Here is a 21,564-nt window from a genome sequence, read left to right on the forward strand (position 1 = left end):
AATACATCCAGGGGCCTTATAGCCCATTTATTCTACATGTTGTTTCCTCCCAATATTCCTAGGATCTAAGTGGCCAGCACTATTCATTCCATGTTACAAATGGGGAGACTGGCCCTGGGTGGTTAAATGATTTGTTCAGTTTCAACTTCACACATTCAGTGGTGAAACTGGAACAGAACTTCTATCTCCCACCACATTACCCTATTATTCAATTTGAGCTCACTTATAGCCTGACCTTGAACTCAAAGGACTCTTCAATGATGACCTCTAGTTTGGGGTGTTCGCCCAGTACTGGCTTTCCCATTTCTGCTATCCTCTTGGCCTCCTCTTCCTCCACAGTCAGCTTCCTGTCTGTCACCTCTGCAACAAAACAAAATCAGACTAGCTTTAGCACATTCGCCACTCCCTAGGAGTCTAAAGGTCAGAGTGCGAGGCATGGGTAGTGGGCACAAAGCAAACTGCTCTTGAGAATGGGTCCTTTGTGTACTTTTTAGTGACTCTTTCTACATCATGCTGAACATTTTAGAGCCATCAGACCATGAGAGGGTCCCTTTCAGGCCTGGGATAAACATTCCTATTTCCATTTTATACCGGGGTGAGCAAGCTGACCCAAAGACCTTCGGAGAAACAGCACCTAGTAAAGTCACCATGTCATCTGGTGAGATATTGGAGAGTTGGGAACAAAAGGCTTTAACAATTTTGAATTACTGGGCCTGACCATTCAACTACTTAATGTAAAAATTCTTGGGGGTCAGAACCACACGTTAATCCAAAGGGTATGTCTACTGGTTCCCATTAACATCTGTTTCCAACGCCACTGGGGTTGTGCCCTCTATAAAGGAGAAAGGAGGAATATCTACACTCCATACAAGTGAATGTCATCCTCATAATGAGAACTTGGAAGATTTCCTGAAAGATTTCATGATTTTCCAATGAAAGATCCCCAGGATTTCTGTAGGAACCAGGCCCATTTCTTCTGGAACAGAAATACTTGTTCAATCAAAATCCAGAGGAAGCTCTTCCTTTACTTTCTTTTGAGGCATTCCCTGTATCCCTCAGCATCTTGACTCATTTACCAGTGGTCCCTTCTCATGTTGAATGGTGGGAAAAATTTTCCACTTCAGCTGGTGAGTCCATTTTGAGACCACTTCACCATGAAGACATGTTTTCTGGATTAGAGTGAAATAGAGATTGAATCTTTTTATTCCCCTTTGATTAGGAAATTGCTCTTGGCAGCCTGTTTCTTTCAGAGATCATTTCAACATCTTTCCTTCCAAGTCCACATTCTTACATGCAATTAATTCTTTTATTGAGTTCCTTAATTGCTTTCATTCCACACAGTGAATCTCCTACGGAAATCCTTTGGTCCTTGGATAATCTCAAGGACAAAGTGGGTCAGAGGCCAGGGAGGTCTTCTTTTCTCTCTAACTTGGGAATCGCTGAAGTGTAGGGACAGGTCAGACTCGAGCTCTTGAAGTTGCAAGGAAAGGAATTCACTGGAAAGACGATAAGCCAAGAGTATAAGTTACCAGAGAGGCTGTTTTACATAAGGATTTTCTTAGTTGTCGTGAATGAAGATGGTAAGAAAGTATGTGGACGATTCCTGAGCTGGCTGTTTTACTCAGTGCTTCTGGCAACAAACACAGAAGGCAATCCCAAAATGTTTGGGAGCTGTCCGTGGTGCTGTCCTCCCGGTAGTGTTGGTGACGGCTTTCGGAAGCAATTATTTCTCCAGGATCAATGTCCTGTCTATTTCTAAGTAAACAGACACCCTCTAGCAGACTGATTTTATTCAATTCATTGATTCTGAGTTTTTAATGAGTTAATTATGAAGGTAAATCTGGGTGCATCCAGGGTTCTGGCTATGAAGTCAGTGATCCTAGAAGCCAGACTGCAAGCCACTCTGAGAAAAAGCCTTTAGGAAAAGACTTAACAGATTCTTTAAAACCATGGGTACTTTTTTTTTCCCTCGACTTTACATTTTGGCACCATATCACAATGGCTATCCTAGCAGTGACTGTATTATTCTATTCCTCCCTCCCCAATTCCCCCATGTCACACTTTACATGTGCCACAAGAACTTTATTATACCAATATAATGAGCTCTCCAGTGACATATAAATGTACCTGTCTAACCCCTTGTCTAGCTATCAATCTGGCACTACATCCATCTGGCAGGATATTGATCTACCTACTGACCTGTCCACCCCTGTGGTGATAGTCAGTTTTTCCATCTAGCTTTTTGCAAAAATCTCTTTGACAAATACCAATCCTTTATCTTTGGCTCTCCCATAGCTCCACAGAGGTACTCCATATAGATCGGTTAAGTGATTGATTCACATGCCTTTAAATCAACTCTGATTTGGTGTCTTGGTTTGGTAGTAATTCCTGCCTTTTCCTATTTTTATAATTATCATTCCTTTACATTTAAATTAATTTCTTGAGAGAGTGATAAGTCTCAAATCTAAAAGACCATAATGATTCTGATAATTTGTTTACGTAATTACTGAGAATTTCAAGTGAAGAGAATAAATGATAGGTGATTTTGACATTTGGGCTGACTGAACAAACTCTCAGATCTCAGAAAAGGGGGAGGGGGAAGAGAGAGAGAGTGATAGAGAGAGAATATGAATAGGATGAAGGATCGAACAAATATTGGAGGAACAAAGAGCTTGCCAGGCCAGACAAGAATAGATGTTGTGAATGCTCTATGGGCATCCTCAGGAAGAAATGGGGCGATGTAACTAATGCCCTCACTCCCAGGTTCCTGAGCTTGGCGGGGTAGCTCAGAACGAAGCGTATCTACTCTCCATCTTTCACCACCAGGCATTGCTAACCATGTTTGCCTGTCCACCCAGGAAAATTGAAACAAGAATTGGAGATTTACCCTGAATTTTAAGTCTAACCATGGGCTCCTAAATGAAAAGTTTACAGACTGAAAGATCTAGAAAATGACATCTTCTTTTCCTATTTCAGTTTCTACTGGTATTTTAACAAATATGTTAAAAGTACAAGAAAGCCTAAATTAAATCACAAACTTTGTTGTGTGCGTACGTGTGTGGTTGGCGGTGGGGGTGCATAGAAGCAAGAGTTGTAACAAAGAAGCTCAAACACCTTCTCAGGCAAGAAGGTAAGTGGAGAAGTAACTCCCAATGCCATGGCATTAATACCCTGGGGGAATAGTGGAAAATATGGAGTCAGAGGTAGTTCTTATCCTGTTGGTCTAGAGAGGAAGCAAGTGGCCAAGGAAGCTAGAGTCATTTTTTTTCCAGAAAGTAAAAATGTAGGGGTTTCCCTATTTATATTGTTATTCTTGTGTAAGGCTTCCAAGAAGGCAAATGTCCTTACTATATACACTGCCCCTTCTCAAAACCAGGCTGCAGCCTGTATGTAATTTTGAATACTAGCGAATTCTGTAAGTTGTTTTGCTTCTCAAATGCTCTTAAAAATTTTTTGCATGCTCAAAGAACTGATGAAATTTAAAATGTTATCTTAACTTACATTCAGACATCTGGTATAGCTCACGCTGTCTATACTGAGAGTTAGAGTATTACTGATATGCTGGAAATGCTTGTCTATCTGCTCGCAAAGTTAGATGTTGTTTATGATCTGATTCCACTGATGCAAGCATGCTCTCAAAGAAGGTGTATGTCCTACAACAGAACCTAGATTCTGCATGCGAATATGTCCACAGTAAATTCTCCAAGATTTCTATTTTCAGCCAGATAATTGTCCCCACCACCCATCATATCCTAATTCTTCTTCTTGTTCACGGCACCTGTGACTTCAAGGGTAAATGACAAATGAACCAAAGTTCTAGCAATTTAGGTCTCAGTTGTAATGAGATGCACCATCTCCAGGATCAGTAAAATTCCAGATTCTTTAAAAAGTGCGTTTCATGTTCTCACAGCAGCTCCTGGTTGTTTTTCCCCGGTTCCCTCAAGATCAGAGTATTTTCTTTCAAATCCCATCATGACCCTATCCGCTCCTGCCCCACAACATGAGATGACAGATGATTAAGACTCAGAAGTCTTGACCCACTATCTCTTTGGTAAGTTTCAACTCTCTTCCTGGTCCTAGAGAAGGCCAGCTATGCCTTTACCCACATCCGCTGACAAAAGTGGTGCTCAGTGAATTGTCAACTTCCTCACAATTACTTCAAGTAGGGAAATAAACCTCTCAGTCCTTAGGAGAACTTGTCAGGTTAGCTCGAGCCCGCAGTTCCTATTAAATAAATCAAAGGACATTGGTCTTAAACTAAATAATGGCACTGGCAAGAAGTAGAAAAGATGGGGCAAGACACCTCTTACCTGGAGACAACAGGAGCGCTGTTTGCAAATGGATACCAGACAAGGGGAAGAAAGAAAAGGAAAGAGCATTAAGGTCCCATCTTGAAAGTGTCCCCAGGCTTTGTGGTTGCAGCAGTATAAGGAAAGCAGTGAGCTTAGTGGGTGAGAGCTCTGCAGCCACATGCAAAAGGCAGCATTTGGAGCATGCGCAACAGCAGCAGCAGCAAGAGGTATGAGCCACTGGAGGGACTGCTGAGCACCAGAGCCCTGCAGCCTGACTTTCCCCCCGGACCTTCCCTGTAACTCTTGGGGACTAGGGAAAAAGCAATGAGGATGGGAGGACCATTTGAGTGGAGCAGGGACAGAGTTGGTCATTCATGATCTTCTAAGGAATCAGGTTATCATATCAGGTTATCAGGCTATCATATCATACCATATCATATCATATACCATGTCATATCATAACTGTGAAGGAATGAGAATCCAGTTACCAGGAAAACTGTAGAGGTCGCAACCTTGCCAGCGTAGCTGGCTTGTCAGTGGAGAATATGACCCTGGGGCTTGAACAGGAGTTCAGCGTGGGCAGTGGCATAAGATAGTGAACAGTGCTCAGTCCCGCGGCTTCTATCCCTAACCTTATAATCAGATCATGCTTAGCTTCTCAGGGACTGTAACATTTCCATGGCCACAAATAGCTTCCTAGCTACCACACTGGCCAGAACTTTTGAGTTCCCCTCAAAGAATGACCTAGTGAAAAGCTAAGTTCTGCAGAGTATTTTTTTGAATGGTTTATCTTTTTATAGATACAGCCTGAAGGTTAGGGCCAGGGACTCCTACCATTTGTATCACCTGTGCCCAGCAAAGTCACTGCAACTAGGAGGTGTTCAATAAAGCTTTGGTTTTTGCCACATATTTTGGCAATTGTAATAGATCCAGTGGTGCTGCATCTCTGGATGCTGGTCTTTTTGTTCCAGAAAGGACAGGCTAAGCCAGAGTCATACTGAAAGCTATTTGTAGATGAAAGATGACAAATAGCAAGGCCCCTACATGGACTGGGAAGCTGGGTTAGACATACCTAACACAGGGCATCCCTAGCCCCTGGACTGTACTTATGTTAAAAAATTCTTGTGACATACCACATTTTCATCTCATTGGTGTCTTAGCACAGCCCCACACTCCCTAGCTCTTATCAAATAAAAGTCTGGGCACATCCTACCACATAGTCTTGGTACAGCTGGTGACTGATGGTGCTGAGGAAGGAGTGGGGGTGGTGTCTGTGAATTGTTTCCTCTAAAAATCTCTAGGAAGGCAACTCAGGTCTATGATCCATCATCGCACAGTTGCAACCACCGAAGACACATGTGGATCAAGAATCTCTACAGTACATAAACAGGGCAAACAGGTTGACTTTCTGCTTTCTCCCATATGGAAGTCCAAGGGAGTAATTGATGAGTGAATCTCCTTGCTATATTGAGATAGATAGAAGGATGACAGATAGATAGATAGATAGATAGCAAGAAAGCTTGTTCATTCTGCTCCTTCTATGGATCTGCATGGAAGAGCCTCTCCTGGCCCCCAAGTTCCAGTGGAAACCAGAAACCTGAACACATTAGTGTACCCATGTTGGCAAGACAAGGGGTAGCTCTTCCAAAAAGGTCCCTGATGCCCTGGTTTTCACTCAGATGTCCCTCCCAACACCAGGCTCATCTCTACCACAGTGAGAGGGCTTGCAGTCAGCTAGAGTTGCACTACTCTCTGGTCATTGTCCACATGATTTGAGACTTTCCATTTAGCAGTTATAGATGGGTCAGCAAGATCCAGATAGGCCAATTCTGAGTGACATAATACCTCCAGGGTGTTTTTCCTGCTGCTGCTGATGAGAGAATCTGCAGCTGAACTTTCCCCTGTATTGATCCCCAGGGTCAGGTGAGCATCATTTATCCCTGCTCACATACCCCAGGGACATACAGGAAATAGCATAGTTCTGTGACTAATTGGAAGCATCTGGGCAGCTTGTCAGGGTGAGCCCATTGATGTGGTAAGAGGGGGCACGAACAGGCCCTATGACTGGGGGAGAATGCTATCCTTTCCACATGAGGCTTTCAGTGTCCAGGCCCAACAGCCTTGACCATGCTGCTCAGTGTTGATCTCAGATGCCTACTTCTGGACTCGGGTGTTTACTCTATGCCGGGGCAACCGTGTTTCCTATTCATCCTCCCTTTTCCCCTCCTCTAGCTCGTCTAGAGCATTTAATTTCACCTCTCAAGTCTGTTTTGTTTGCCAAGAATAGAATCTGCTATTTCAAATACAGGCTTTTTTTTTTTTTTTTTTTGTAATGCAATTGTCATTTTGACCATGCAAAGTCTATGCTGTTCTAAATGCCTGAGACTCTCCCATGCAGCAGTGATAATGAAAAGCAATTTCTACTGTACAGCTTCTCACCCTGAGAACACCAGGGAATTCTGAAAATCAGGATGGGTTTTCATTTGATTCTGAATCTAGACAATCAAGTTGTATGACCTTTTACCTTATGGTCTAATGCCAAAATATGGGAAAATCTGAAGAAATTGAAATTAGACAAGAGACCACGTCTGGAAATGCACATATTTCCTATTGGCATCTTCCATTTTGGCATCTTGGTCACCGGGAAGATCTGGAGGATACCTGCCTGCTCACCTACTTCCTCTCCAGGACTAAGCTCCACTAAGCCTTTGCTGACATCTCGTTGGACAAAGAGCCCAGTTCAGAAAAGGGGGTGGGGGTGGTGGAAGAGTCTCAAATGGAGAGTAGACAAAGGCATTTTTGCATTTGGCTGAGTCTCTTGAAGAGCACAAGGTGTATCTTGGGTCACTCTCTGTCCTGCTGTTGATCAGGGTTTATTGGGGAGGCAGAAAAGAAAAGCCTCTTTAATGGTGGAATAAAGCCATGGGTGGACTTGTAACCCATGTCTGGAGCCACTGCCTTCTTTCCAGCTACCCTGATCATTTGTGCTGCTTTCATTTGCACCTAAGTAGCAGAGACTGTGGAAATTGATTAAGCTAGTTTACAATGGCCTTAGATGTCTGCTGCATCTAACCCATCATGAAGATGCAGCAGACATCTAAGGCCATTGTAAACTAGCTTACAATGGATACAAGGGAGGTGGGAATGAGGTAGGGCAGGTGTTGAGACGATTTCTGAGAATATTCTCAGCGGTAGTAACTGGAGGATTGGCAGGAACATAATCTAAGCAATGGAACTAGAGATTTTTTTTTTTCCTGCACTCTGGAAGCCAGGTTCACGGCGACATCTTATCAGGTGGCGAGGGGAAGATGAGTAATGGAAGATGGAGATGGCTTTTGTCTCTAGAACACTAGGCATATCCAGACCTGGGTGGACATAGAACTGGTCAGATTTGCAGAGAGAGTCCCCAGAAGACAGTGAGAACTGATCAATCATACCTGTCAATAGCCTTCAGGAGTATAGTTGCTGGATTTCTTAGCAACTGTCCTTGAATGAAAGGCTTTATGCTGCTCTCTGTCATGTGAATATGAAATAACTGAAGAATAATCATTCTTTTTTGAAAAACAAGTGGGTCTCACTGTTCCATCTTCCATGAGGGTCCCAGAAGCATACCTCTTCTGAAGGGGAGTGTGAAAGTCCTTCTCTTGGTATTTCCCAAGAGCACCCTTTTCCATTCCCACATAGATTCCTCCAACACTTCTGAAGTAGTGGTTTCCAATCATTGTCTTCAAGGGAGGAAATCTTTCCTTACATCTTCCTTGGTTGCAACATAATCAGTCCCTGAGTAATGGAGCCCTAGCAGGTATTCCAAGATGCATGTCTTGAGAAAGAGAGAAGATGAGGCCACTTCTCTGGTGTGGGATGAGGGTTATCTTGGGATCTGGGTGACATGCCTATTTGCAGATGCCAAGCAAAGGCAGACTCCTGTGGGCCGTCTTGCTTCTCAGGGATCAACACCAACTACACCATTTAGAGGCCCTTCTATTAGAAAACCCATTGAGTCAACACTCTGGGCCTGCTCAATGTCATTCCTTTTCCGAGGCCCTCTGGCTGGGGAGATTCCCATACCTGGAATTACTTCCTTCTTTTTGCAGACTCTCAATTTTCTGCTTTAGGGATTGCACTGTCCTCAAGTAGTCTAAATAAAGTTCTCTACCTTGGGCTAGGAATAGAGGTGGAATGAGACGGGATGGATATCAAGGGGAGGAAGAATAGTTCAGGACTCCAGATTGTATGACCACCTCAGAAGCTAGCTGTCTCTCAGAGAGGTCTCAGAAGCTGTGGGCTCTGACAATTGGTATACCCTTTCATACCATGGTCTCCCCAACTGTGAAATAGTCAGATAAAACACTTACCTCCATGAAGGGCAGAGGGGCCTATGAACCCCTCTGCAAGTGAATAACCTGCCAAGCGCTCAAGGAAGGTTGGGGAATGCAGCAGAAAACTGTCAAAGCATCATTGCAACATGGGCCCCAGCCCCCAGCCCAGACCCTTCCCCATTCAATCCAGGCTCAAGGGTAAGGGGTGGGAGGGGAAGAAGGCAGGGAAGGGGCACAGACATGCATGGCATCACATTCCTTTCTTTTTCTTCTCCTCCCCACCCACCAAGGAGTTTCCACATTTACAGGTTACATGTATGTGTGGGGGCTGTGGGGGAGAGTGCAGGGGACAGTGGTGATCAGATCATTGGAGCACAAGGCGGAAGGAAGTAACTCAGTAGGGTAATGAGGAGTTCAGGCTGCAGCGCTGTCCAGAAGGTGGGAAAGGAGGACTTGGTAATCAGCTAAGGCTAAGAAGGCAGAGATGACACCGAAACAGGGTGAGAGCGAGAATACAGGAGGGAAAAGAATAAAAAAGTCCATTGGTCAAAAAGAGGAAAAAGGAAAAGGGAAGAAAATGGGGGGAGAAAAATAGAGTTGCTTTTTGCTGCTGTTGCTTTTCAGTTAAATTTTTTTTATCTTTCTTTTTGTTGTTGTCGTTTTATTTTGTTTTGTTTTTTAAAGAATCTCACACCTGATATTCCACGTTCCATCCATTTCGGTTCACCAAGGACAATGAAGAAATTCTCTTGCCTTTCGTATTCCTCCTCATCTACTATTTTAACCCTTATGGTTTTCCTGTAGGGACAACAAGAGAGAGAGTGTGTCGACTGGGTCGGTAGGTTGGTTTGTCATTTGGAGCACAGCCTTTAAAATCATTCCCCATCACTCCTGGTACATGCAGCCCAGTCCCGCCATGGTGGCATTTGACGGGACTATGGTGGATTGTATATTTCTCATATAAAAAAAATGGTCTCAGCTTTTCTTGTCTCCTTGGTCGTAGTTGTCCTTCTGGGTATGAAGGAAAGGGAGCCAGGGGACAAGGAAAAGTGGGCAAAGGAAGGGTTCCAGGGGGACAGGAGGGAAAGGGGAAGGACAAAGGGGGTGATGGTGGGAAGGAGTCAGTTTAGATCCTGCTGATAGTTAGTAGGAGGTGAGTCAGGCAGCGCATTCCATTGGGTGTCACATGGTAACTGGCATTTCTTTGGGAAGCAGGTAAATTACCGGCCCATTGGAAATGATTCTTCTACAACAGGAAATGTGTCAACAGTGCCTAGCTGGGGTCTCGTTTTCCTTCCTTGTGTCTATACTCACTTCTTATGTGAGCCTCATAAAGAAAATTTTAAAGTATTTATGAGGAAGGGAAACGAGAGAGAGAGACAGCGAGAGAGAGAAAGGAAGGCAGAATTCTATTATCTTTGTCATTCTTTACCTCAGGGCTTCAGTGGTGGGAACTAAAATAAGTATGTATTAACTACAATATGATATAGGACTGCTTTAATATTTATGGCTGATGCACTCCTGGGAAAATGTAAAGAAAATGATAGAAGTCATCAAATTCTAAATCACCTTTATACTTCTATCACATAGGGTGATATGTCCCAAGGCTGGCTTCCTTAAATGCTGATTATCTGGGCTCTGGGGGAAAAGGTGATGGAGGTTCCGATTCATTTCTGGGTTATCTCAACAAAGCATGTTGTCTTTTAAAAACAAATCATTCAGGGAAGCAAAGTTTCCTTGACAATCACTCCCCTCCGAAGACTGGCATGACGCTGGTTCAGCCCTGCTGTCATGGGAGAAGTTGCTATGGGGCCTGGATCATCCCCATCTTGGTCCTTCATGGAACCACAGTGGGGTTGGTGGGTCTCAGTAGTGAGCCATGATTTTTCTTTCCCATCTTGGTCCTTCATGGAACCACAGTGGGGTTGGCGGGCCTCAGTAGTGAGCCATGATTTTTCTTTTCTGCTTGCTTTGGTTTTGGCCTGGGACCTAAATGCTCTCTAAAGGGCAAAGAGGTGCTAACAAACAATAACCTAAGATGTCTAATCAGAGCCTCTGATGTTCCCCTTCCATTCTGAAGACGTGCTCAGCTTTGCCATCTATAAAGTGGTAGACTGATCTGAGATGGTTTGTTGAACACAAGATTTGGTGTGTGTTTATGTTTTGTGTGTGCGTGTTTCACAAGTACATTTTCAGTCACCCTTTTTGGTACTATTTTGGGACACCTTTACATGCCTTGCTGAGTAGACAAAAGACAAAGCTAAATGACTAACAAGAAGAATTTTCTAGGAACCTCTCTCTAGGCTCTAGATATGGGAACCTCGGGCTGTCTAAGAAATAGGAGCCTGGCAGTTTTTCCCCTGCAGGGACTCTGCTGTGGGTTGGAAATGGGGTGCTCTATGACCAAGGGCATGGCCTGGAGGGACACGATTGATGGCCCTGCCAGGGAAGGAATGCTTCCCCGAATACTGGCCGCTCCCCTCTACATAGATGGTCTGTCCAGAAGAGGATGTTCTGACCTGCCCATTGGAAGTCTGGGATATGTGTGTGGCCATTTACATTGAAGTCAAAGGCTCCATCTACTCTGAGAAATCCTGTGATCTTTTGGGAAAGCTTCCACTCAAGTCAGAATCCCCTCTCCCACTATTCTAGCTCGTCTGCCACCATACCTGGATGCTCTTTGCAGGGAAAACAGAGTCCAACAGGTAGGCCTGCGACCTAGACCTGGAGCTCAAACCTGTACTTTCAGCTCAATCAAGGTCAGAGAGAGAAACACACCTTGACAAAAGGACTATGGTGAAAAGGATGGCTCCTAAGGGCTGCTTTGGGGAATGGGATGAACCACAAATAGAACCCAAGTCCAAATACATTGATTCTCAATGTCTGCCCATGGACATCTGTGCTGAGCATCTGGGCCAGTTTCTCAAGTGCTGCCCTCCTGCTGGTGCTGTGCTATATGGTCTTTTTCTTTCCCATATATAAAGCCATCCAGGAGAAGCAGAGAGCCGCACATATAATACTCTGGGCTCTGGCTGACTTTCTCTCTCTCTCTCCCCACTCTCTGTTTTCCCCCATATCCATTTCCCCATCCCACAAAAACTACCACCGACTCTTGAACATCCTTCTTATGGATACCATGTGACAGGCTGGCAGGTGTTAGGACAGAGCTAGGATCAGAGAGGGGAGAGGGAGAGGTGCAAAGAAAGGAAAAGAGAGAACAAGAAAGAAAACAAAGGAACGTGAACCAGAGAGGTAGAAGAAAGGGGAAGAGAAGACAAACGGATTGGAGACAGGAAGAACCAGAAGAGGAGGGAAGAGAAGAATGTTAACGTTAGTGTGGAGGACAGGGTACTACACCTTTCTGAAAACTCATATCCACCATGCGGGGGCCCATCATCTCAATGAAGTAATTCTTGTTTTTCTCATACGCCTCATCATCAATTACCTTGATGTGAATTGTTTTGCTGTGGATGGAAAAATAAGTATCATAAGCAAGGAGCACAGTGGGGGGCCAGCCAGCTGGGAGAAGGAACAGGAAGAGAATGAAAACAGTGAAAAGATCCAGAAAGGTCAAAGTGTGTCCCCAACACCACGAGGGCACAGAGGAGAGGGGCTGCCCCAGACCCCCTTCCAGGTTCACTGGGCTCCTCTTAGGCTTTGTGTGGCTTCGTGGCATGGTCAGACTCGAAGACTGGAAAGTCAAAAGTTTTGGGTTCTAATCTGAGATATGCCACATAACCCTGGACAAATAACGTAACTGATACACAAACAGGCTAAATAATGCTTACAGCATCCCAGGGCAGTCGTCAGAGCACTGAATTAAAGATATATCACAGCTCAAGCACTTAGGTCCTCTGTAGTGTTTGTTTCCTTAGCCCTCTTGCTTTGAGGACAAGAGAGAATTTTTTTGTTTAAGTTTTTGACTTTTGAAATGAGCAGGTGTTGGTCTGAAAGGCTCATATTATAGAAAGGACACGGATGGGGGGGCACGATGGCCTGTGGGAGTCTTGCCTGGAAATAGAAGGACTTTTCCCTTTCTCTGTGGCAGTGACTACCACGGGGAAGCCAGGAGGGCCATGTGGCTCAAGTCACGCATTCTGGTAATTCATAACTGGGTGCAGAAACTACAAGGCTACCTGCAAATGAACGCGGCAGCCCCAGGGGTGCGCTGACTGGATCACATTAACTCTAGGATGCTCCGAATCATGGCTGCCTTATAAATCCTACGGTGATTTTGTGACTAACACAATTATATTGTTTTTATGTTAAGAGATGTTTCATTAATTTAAACATTGAAAAATATAAACCAATTTTAGTAGTCCTGATTTGCATTTTTCTCTTTTCTTTTCTCTCCCTCCCCCTTCCTTCCTTCCTTCCTTCCCTGTTTCTCTCTTTCTCTCCCTTGCTTGCTTTCTTTCTTTCTTTCTTTCTTTCTTTCTTTCTTTCTTTCTTTTTCTATTACTAAAAGCTTTAAAAACAAAGATGGACCTGGGCCTCTCCCAACCTTTGCTTAATAATGGGGACATTTCAGGACCAGACTCCACCTGAGGCCTTTCGCAGAGGGTATGGGACACTGGTGGAGGGGCGCACATGCAGCTGAGTCTCCCCTCAGCAGCGGGATGAAGGGATGCACACAGGAGCCCCTGGGCATGCGCTCTCTCAGACTTGGGGGGCCCGAGGCCTGCCCTTTGTTGAGGAGGCTGAGGCCTTCAGCACATGCCTTTATTTTCATATAAAGTAGGAATATCTTTATACTCTGACTTGGGACAACCTCTCTGCTCTCCCAAGCTTTCCTGAGTCACTGTTAAGAGTGCTGGATGTCTACAGAGCTTCCTCTGTCCACATTGTGGATCCTACAGAAACAAATGTAGGTCTGTCGTTCCTGAAGTGAATTAATAGCAGTTACTAATACATCCTGGCCCCCGCCAGCCCACTGTTTCAAAATCAAAGACTCCAAACCCACACCCATCCCTATCCCATACAATCCTGGCTGGCCACCACAGAAAGCATGAACGTTCAAGCTCTGAGAGGCCTCTTTGGCCTTTCTTCCTTGAGAGCAGCGGCACTGGTATTAGAGACGAGGACCTGAGATCAAATCCAGCCTCCAATTCTCACTAGCTGGGTGACCTTGGACAACTTGCTAAGGCTCTTCAAGTCTCATATGTAAAGCAGAGTACGAATATCTACTTCAGAGCGTTCTTTTTTTTTTTTAATATGAAATTCATTGCCAAACTGGTTTCCATACAACACCCAGTGCTCATCCCAACAGGTGCCCTCCTCCATGCCCATCACCCACTTTCCCCTCCCTCCCACCCCGATAACGCATGTGAAGTGCTTGGTGGGGTGCATGATCCTTAGTGTTTCCTAAATAGCAACTATTATTCCTTAAAAGTAATATGACCCCAATTTGGTGTCTGAAAGTATTATATCTCCAATCATTAAGGCAGAAAATAAGGGGAAATCAATACATAGAACTGGTGACCCAAGACATGGTACAGGTTGGACAGAAGTCAGGTCAAGAAAGGACTGGCTAATGCAGGATGATCGACCCCAAATGAGCTCTTAGAGGGGCTTGTAATGTTAAGGGCGAGAGCATAGATACTGCCTCACATTTTTCAAATTGTGGCCTTGTCAGCAACAAGCTCTGGGCTGGACAGACCACATGTCATAAGACATTGTGCTTGTGATTTTTAGTGAACGGATAAATAGAATAAGAGATGCCATCGACAGCTCAGTGGAAGACAGGGCAATGAGGACAGACAGTAGTGGTGGCATAAGGAAGTGAGGGTAGCTGGCTGGGGCCACTGGCTGGAGGGTGTAGTGAGGGGAGGAGACGGGGTGTGAGACTCGCTCACTCAGATCAGTCACGGGGAAGGCATCACATCTGTTTGGAGTTAAGGCGTTACCTTGCCTGGAAGCATGAGAAATCCCTTCCAGCTCTAGAAAACCAAGTAAGCTTCCGCTTCTGCCCAACCCAAATGAAGCCACAAGAACATTTAAACTGAGTGAGAATCACCAGCCAGGTCTTGAGTTCTCTTTCCAGGCGTGTTCTTCCTCATTTCAGTCAACAGCAACATCGTCTATCCAAACCTGGGATCACCCCTGATCCCTTCCTTTTCCTCACCCTTCCCTCTCGACCCCACCTCAACCCTAATACACCTGCCACCATCTTTCCCTCTGCTACCAAGACCTAGAGCAAAACAACATTGCCTCTCCCTTGAACTTGGTAATAGCCTCCTAAGAGAGATCCCTGCCTTTGCCGCTTCCTTCAATTCCTAACCCCATAACAACCCAGGATTGTCCATTAAAAATGCAATCTGGGGGCGCCTGGGTGGCTCAGTCAGTTAAGCGGCTGACTTCGGCTCAGGTCAGGATCTCACGGTCCGTGAGTTCGAGCCCCACGTCGGGCTCTGTGCTGACAGCTCAGAGCCTGGAGCCTGTTTCAGATTCTGTGTCTCCCTCTCTCTGACCCTCCCCTGTTCATGCTCTGTCTCTCCCTGTCTCAAAAATAAATAAAAACGTTAAAAAAAATTTTTTTTAAATGCAATCTGAGTCCCATCACACCCCTGTAATTGGAATAAATACAAAGTCCTTATCATGGTCTATAGTATCTTAGATCATCAGCTGCTGGTGACCTTAATGATTCCATTCATAACGTTCTCCCCTTGCTTGTGAGACCCAGATACACTGGTCTTTCTTCCTGTTCCTTCAATTTTTAAAAAAAATTTTCTACGTGTATTTATATCTGAGGGGGGACGAGGGGCAGAAAAAGAGACAGAATCCAAAGCAGGCTGTGGGCTCTGAGCTGTCAGCACAGAGCCCGATGCAGAGCTCAAACTCACAAGCCGTGAGATCATGACCTGACCTGAAGTCGGATGCTTAACCAACTGAGCCACCCAGGTGCCCCCGCTTCTGTTCCTTAAATCAAGCCCCTTCCCACTTTGGGCATCGTCCTTGCTTGTTCTCTGTGCCTGGGTCTGTCCTTACCCTCAACCTTTGGGTCTCCACGTAAGCATGGAAGGCCTAGGAGAGGCCTTCCACGGCCATGTGACCTCCTTCAGTATCTTTCCTCCCCATCGTCTCTACCTCTTTGCAGCAAACACTCATTAGGATCAACAACAAAAGGCTATTCTGATAGAACGCCTAAGGATTTCCAGAGGGACAAAGAGACCAGAAGCCCAATGTCATCCATCTAAACCCTGAGCTGACTAGCCCGCTCCATTTGTCTGTCTATGGGAGAAGCTCTACAACAACAAGCCGGGACTGAATGCATGGGGTGAGGCCGGGCAGGGCTCTGACCTGCCCTGCTTCTCCTTCCAACTTTCTGCTGAGGGAGGAGCCAAAGCACGTAGCACGTCCAGCTAAGACCGGGCTACACTGCTCGGAAAAGATGTCCCCGGGGGAATCTCCCACCAACAACAGAGGGATTAGGAAACCCACTTCTGGGCTGCCTGGCTGGCCTCTCAGAACATTCCTTTGCCTTGAGGACACCCAATTCCAAATCAGGCCTCTGGTCCTCAGGGTACTGCCAAGGGAAAGGCGCTCTTTAGCCACTGAGTTCCTTTAGGGTGAAAGGGAGAGGAAGCAGCATTTCTTTGTTGAAGGGTGAATACTGACTGTATTGGAGGAGGGCCCTGCGGATTTGGCTTTATACAAGGAAGGAATCTAAGATAACATATACATTTACAATCTCAACACCATGGGAACTTTCTTATTTCATTCCCACGTCAGCCGAATAACATAGGTATTATTGCTTCCACTCTAAAGAGGAGAAAACAAATTCTCAGAGAGGTTCAGTAACTTTCCCAGAGTCACACAGCTCGTACCCAGCAGAACTGGGATTTTAGCACATGTACCTTATTACTCCCACAGTTTGTTTCCTACAAGCAGGTGGATCAACTCTGAATGCCAGCCCTGAGCTGTGGCCACAGTGAGGAACCACAGAGGTCTCCCATTTAAATCCAGGCGGCAGGTGAGAATTAAGGTTAACATGCGGATCTGCATTACGTTGGTGAGTAGGTGGCTTCCTAACCCTTTGGCCTCCCTTGCTAGAAGTAGTCTCTAAATAGTCTCTGACTTGGTGACTTCTTCCCTTCTGATTTCTACTAAATGACTCTTTACCACATCGAGAAGGGTCCTTTTTCATTGTTTCTAAATGTATCCTGGCTGCTCCAGGCCAGCTAATGCTCAGAAAGCTTCCTTGAGCCGGGGCTGTGGGACAGAGCTGACCGTGGACCTTTCAGCTTTTCTGGGGCAGCATTCAGAAGCCTCACATCTCTGTGTTGAGATATTTTAAGTCTTCTTTCTCTCTCTAGTTAGGCACCAGAGCAGACCCCTCCTCTTCCCCTGGCAGGTTTCTGGCCCTGATTTGGGGCAGAAAAGCCCCTCCCATCTCCAACCACACCCTGACAGCCCAACACTGACATTCCCCTCGCCCTTACCAAGGTCTGGGGGAAAGATTCCTTGTCTCATGAAAAGGTTTATAGTGCCCTGATTGATTTCCTCTTGAAAACAGGTGTCCAACGGGTCCCCAAAACAGTGCTTCTCAAATTTTGATGTGCCTATGCATCATCTGGGATCTTGTTAAAATGCAGATTCGGATTAAGTAGGTCCAGGGTGTGCCTGAGATCCTGCATTTCTAACAAGCAACCAGTACACCCCCATGCTAGTGTTGGTCTAGGGCCCCAGACTCCTTGGAGAAGTCTCTCTGATTCTATTAAAAACTTTGGGAAAATAAGAGAGCTTCTCAAATGTTAGTGCCAGTCAGGGAGAAGGAGGCTGGAATCAAAGGCTAGCGTTTCAGCCAAAGGCTGGAGTTATCAGGTCCATTTTGAGACTACATTTTGAGGGGGAAATTGGAGTGCACCCAGAGTAGGGTGACTAGTATGGTGAAGGATCTAGAAACCAAGTTTCAAATTAATTTACTAATATTTATATGGTGCTCGCCTCATGCCAGGCACTGTCCTCTTCAGACACTTTACTTATATTAGTAAATTAATCCCCACGACAAACCTGTGAGATAGGAACGTGCCAGGTAAGGTGCTATTCTCTCTGCGTATACTATCTCATTGAATGTTGACCATAACCAATTAATTAGATACTATTTTTATCCTATTTTATAGCTGAGGACCTGGACGCTCAGAAAAGTTAAGAGACTTGCCCAAGGCCATAGCTAAATAAGGGGCAGACTTGGGATTTGAACTCAGTGTGGGTCTCAAGACTGTGCTTCTAAATGAGGTCTGATGTGTGGACCCATGGGAGAGAGGTCTGTTGCAGAAGATGACACCACTCCAAATGATTCTGGGGCTGTCACAAATACTGTTTCCAAAGCACCGAGGCCGTTGGCAGAGAGGCAGGCTTCGACTCTACCAAGTATCATCACATCAATAAGATGAACTGGCTTATAAGGGAGTGGCTGCCCCATTCCTGGTGGTATTAAAAAGTAGGTTGGTGACCATGCATGAAAATGGTCATGGAAAGGACTCCTGCATGCTATAGAAAGTCAAGTAGATGACCTGTAAAGGTCCATACCCAGTGGTATACTGGTAAACCAACTGTCTGGGGGAGAAAAAAAAATAGGAACTCTGATTTGTGGCATAGGCCTTCCATAGTGTAAATACTCCCACTGTAGTCAATTTCAAGCTACTAAGTTTTAATAACCAACTTGCAAAATTCCCAAACATTTAACAATAAGCTGTTATGAACTAGTAGGATTTCGTTCCAGCACACCACTGACAGTGTCAGAGTCTACTAAAGTGTTTAAGAGATGTTAGGATGACAAAAGGTGGTTCTGATTGATTTACAAAAGATTTTACCCATGCTAGTGTTTCCTCAAAACGGGTAACTATCTGATAAAGTAAGGTATGACTGGATTTATTCAAACAAGCCTTTGGAAGAAAGACTCGAAGATTTGGCTTTTAAATGAAATCTTGCCATTTACACTGACGTGGATGGAGCTAGAGTGTATTATGCTAAGCGAAACAAGTCAGAGAAAAACAAATACCATATGGTTTCATTCATACATGGAATTTAAGAAACAAGACAGATGAACTATAGGAGGGGGGAAAAAGAGAGGGAAACAAATCATAGGAAACTCTTAATGATAGAGAACAAAGGGTGGATGGAGGGAGATGGGTGGAGGGATGGGCTAGCTGGGTGATGGGTACTAAGGAGCGTACTTGTTACGATGAGCACTGGGTGTTGTATGTGAGTGATGAACCACTGAATTCTACTCCCGAAACCAATATTGCACTGTATGTTAACTCACTAGAATTTAAAAATTTGGGAATAAAACAGAGATTTGGCTTTTAAAAGGAATGTGGGTGGGTGAGGAAGCTGTGGTAGGTCAAATTTCTAAAAGTTCCATTGAAGATGTTCTGTCCTAATCCCTGGAACCCATGAATAAACTCTGGCAAACTTCCACAATGTTATATGATACAGTATATTATATAGCACAGTTGAAATATCACTCCCATAATGTTATATGATTATGGTATATTGTTGACCTTAAAATAAGGAGATTATCCAGGTGGGCCTGGTTCCATCACATGGGCCCTTAAAAGCAGGGAGCTTTCTCTGGCCCAAGAAGAAGGGGAAGCCAGAGATTTGAACCATGAGAAAGACTCAACACATTGTTTCCAGTTTAAAGATGAAGGGTGTCACATGAGCGGGAATGCAGGCAGTCTTCAGCAGCAGAGTGGTCCCTGAATGACAGCAAGGAATGAGACCTTCAGGCTCAAAGCCCCAAGAAATAGGATTCTGTCAACAACCTGAGTGAACTTGGAAGGCAGGCATTTCCTCAGAGCTTCCAGACAGGAGCCCAATTCAGCCAACATCTTGATTTCAGCCTTGTGAGACCCTGAGCAGAGAACTTAGCCACACAGTACCAGAACTTCTGAACTACAGAACTGTGAGATACTAAATGGATATTGTGTTAAGCCTCTCAGTTTACGGACAACGTGTTACACAACAATAGACAAGGAATATGGGAGGCTTGCTTATTTTACAAAGTCAGGAACTGAGCCAAATGATCTCTTGAAACTGTCTTACTGTATCTATTTTGTAATCAGAATACTTTGTCCTGATGGCAGGGCCACTGCTAGGCTCTACAGCACCTTTGTACAAAATGGAGAAAAGATACAGCCCTGGAGATACACAGCCTGGCAAGGGCAGGGCGCCTTCCTCTGGCTTGCATAGCCACACATGGTGCTGGGCTTGGCATGGAGAGAACTGGTTGGATTTTTAGCCTCCATTCAAGGGTCTTTATGCAATGCACAGCCTGCACAACTGTAAGCAGCAGCTCTGCTTGGCAGACTCTTGTGTGATTCACTCACTACGCCACACACATACCGGAACCAACAGCCACATGGGACAGGCTGAGGCAGAGAGATGGATTTTGCTGAAGAACTTACTACAACTTGGGGGGCGGGTGGTCAGGAGGGTGGGAGGGTGGGCAGGCAGGGAGGTGCAAATTGGGAGGGAGGGGGTTTGGGTGTGCATGGAGGAGCATGCACATGATCTCTGCTCTTTGGCATCTATTCTGGACCCTTCCAAGCTGCTTGTAGCCTCTTTATAGCTATGACTACCTGAGCTGATCAGAGAAAACCCACAAAGATACGGCTTCCCCTAGGCAAAACTGTAGGAACATTTTGTCTCCACTTTTAGTTAACTCCTGACTGCTGGGCATGTCCATGGGCACATACCCACAAGTTTGATGATTTGGTGGTCACTCTGTCCATTCTGGAATGTCTGGGCTCATAACTGGGCACTGCAGCTCATGACTGATTCACTTGCTCTCCCAAATATCCACTTCCCCAATGCCTGAAGAGCTTCTTACCTGTGGCTGAAGGGAAAAGCACATCTGAGATGACTGTATGGTTACAGATCTAGGCTTTAGGATATGGTCAGAGGCAAAGTGGTACCAAAATCCCCAAAGGGCCCACTCACTCTGTTTCCCAAAGGTCAGGGCAAAGTGATGGAACTTTTATTTCTTAGAAAAAAACATTTTTTTAATGTTTATTTATTTTTGAGAGAGAGAGAGAGAGACAGAATCTGAAGCAGGCTCCAGGCTCTGAGCTATCAGCATAGAGCCTGGTGCACGGCTCGAACCCACGAGCTGTGAGATCATGACCTGAGCTGAAGTGGGATGCTTAACTGACTGAGTCACCCAGGCACCCCAGAAAAGCAGTCTTCTAAAATAGGCATCCTTTCTTCTGAAAGCTGTCAGGCCTTGTAGGGCAGCTCTACAGTAGAAAATATTTTACATAATAAATTTTTATTCTCTCCATTCTTTCATAGAGGATAAAGACTGAACCCTTCATCCCAGGAATTGAAAGCTCTCTGTAGTGTCCGTCCATCCATCCATCCATCCCTTTATCTTCTCACACTTCCCCACACAAACTCTACACTTCAATTCTCCTCATTATGCTCAAAACATGCCATGCTTCTGCTCACCCTGGAGATATTCCTTCTTTTCTCCCTTTCTCCCTTCCTTCCTCCATCCATCGCTCTATGGACCCATCTATTCATCCGTCCATCCATCTATTCCTTCATAACGATAACACTGAATAATGAAACCACTTAATGAAGCTGCATTAAACTGTATAATAAAATACTTCACTCAGTAAGTATTTATTAAGCACCTAATGCATGTCAGACATGATTCTCAAGCAAGAATTTCTGCCTTAAGAGTTCTGTGTAATGGGAATTAACCAAATGATTACAGTAAAATGTGATCAGTGTGACGATAGGGGAAAAATAGAGCTGAGGAAGCACATGGTCTAGAATGGCCTCACCAGAAGAAGGGATATTTCAGCAGAGTCCTGAATGAAGATTCAAGTTGGTTTGGCCAAGAGGAGGAGAAAGAGTCTTCCAGAGAGAGGAGATGCCATGTGCAAAGGCTTGGTGATGAAAATATACATGGTGGCTTCAAGGTGATGAAATGAATTCAGTTT

At 44.9% G+C, this 21,564-nt stretch overlaps 1 protein-coding gene across 5 annotated transcripts in view; it reads right to left on the minus strand.

Moving 5' to 3' along the window:
* The window catches only part of SLC8A3 (solute carrier family 8 member A3), a 145,366-nt gene that overhangs the window by 6,796 nt on the left and 117,006 nt on the right, over positions 1–21,564 (minus strand). For 2 of the 5 annotated variants that reach the window (XM_043556466.1, XM_043556464.1), the window contains exons 3-5: positions 11,969–12,075; positions 4,311–4,328; positions 236–360 (exon numbers count right to left, since the gene is read on the minus strand). In XM_043556466.1, the coding sequence (XP_043412401.1) occupies positions 236–360; positions 4,311–4,328; positions 11,969–12,075 (250 nt within the window). Of the gene's footprint in view, positions 1–235; positions 361–4,310; positions 4,329–9,305; positions 9,410–11,968; positions 12,076–21,564 lie in introns of all 5 variants that reach the window. The other 3 variants (XM_043556468.1, XM_043556465.1, XM_043556467.1) reach the window with 2 other exon arrangements.

The sequence above is a fragment of the Prionailurus bengalensis genome, chromosome B3 (genome assembly GCF_016509475.1).
Source record: "Prionailurus bengalensis isolate Pbe53 chromosome B3, Fcat_Pben_1.1_paternal_pri, whole genome shotgun sequence".
Lineage (NCBI taxonomy): Eukaryota > Metazoa > Chordata > Mammalia > Carnivora > Felidae > Prionailurus > Prionailurus bengalensis.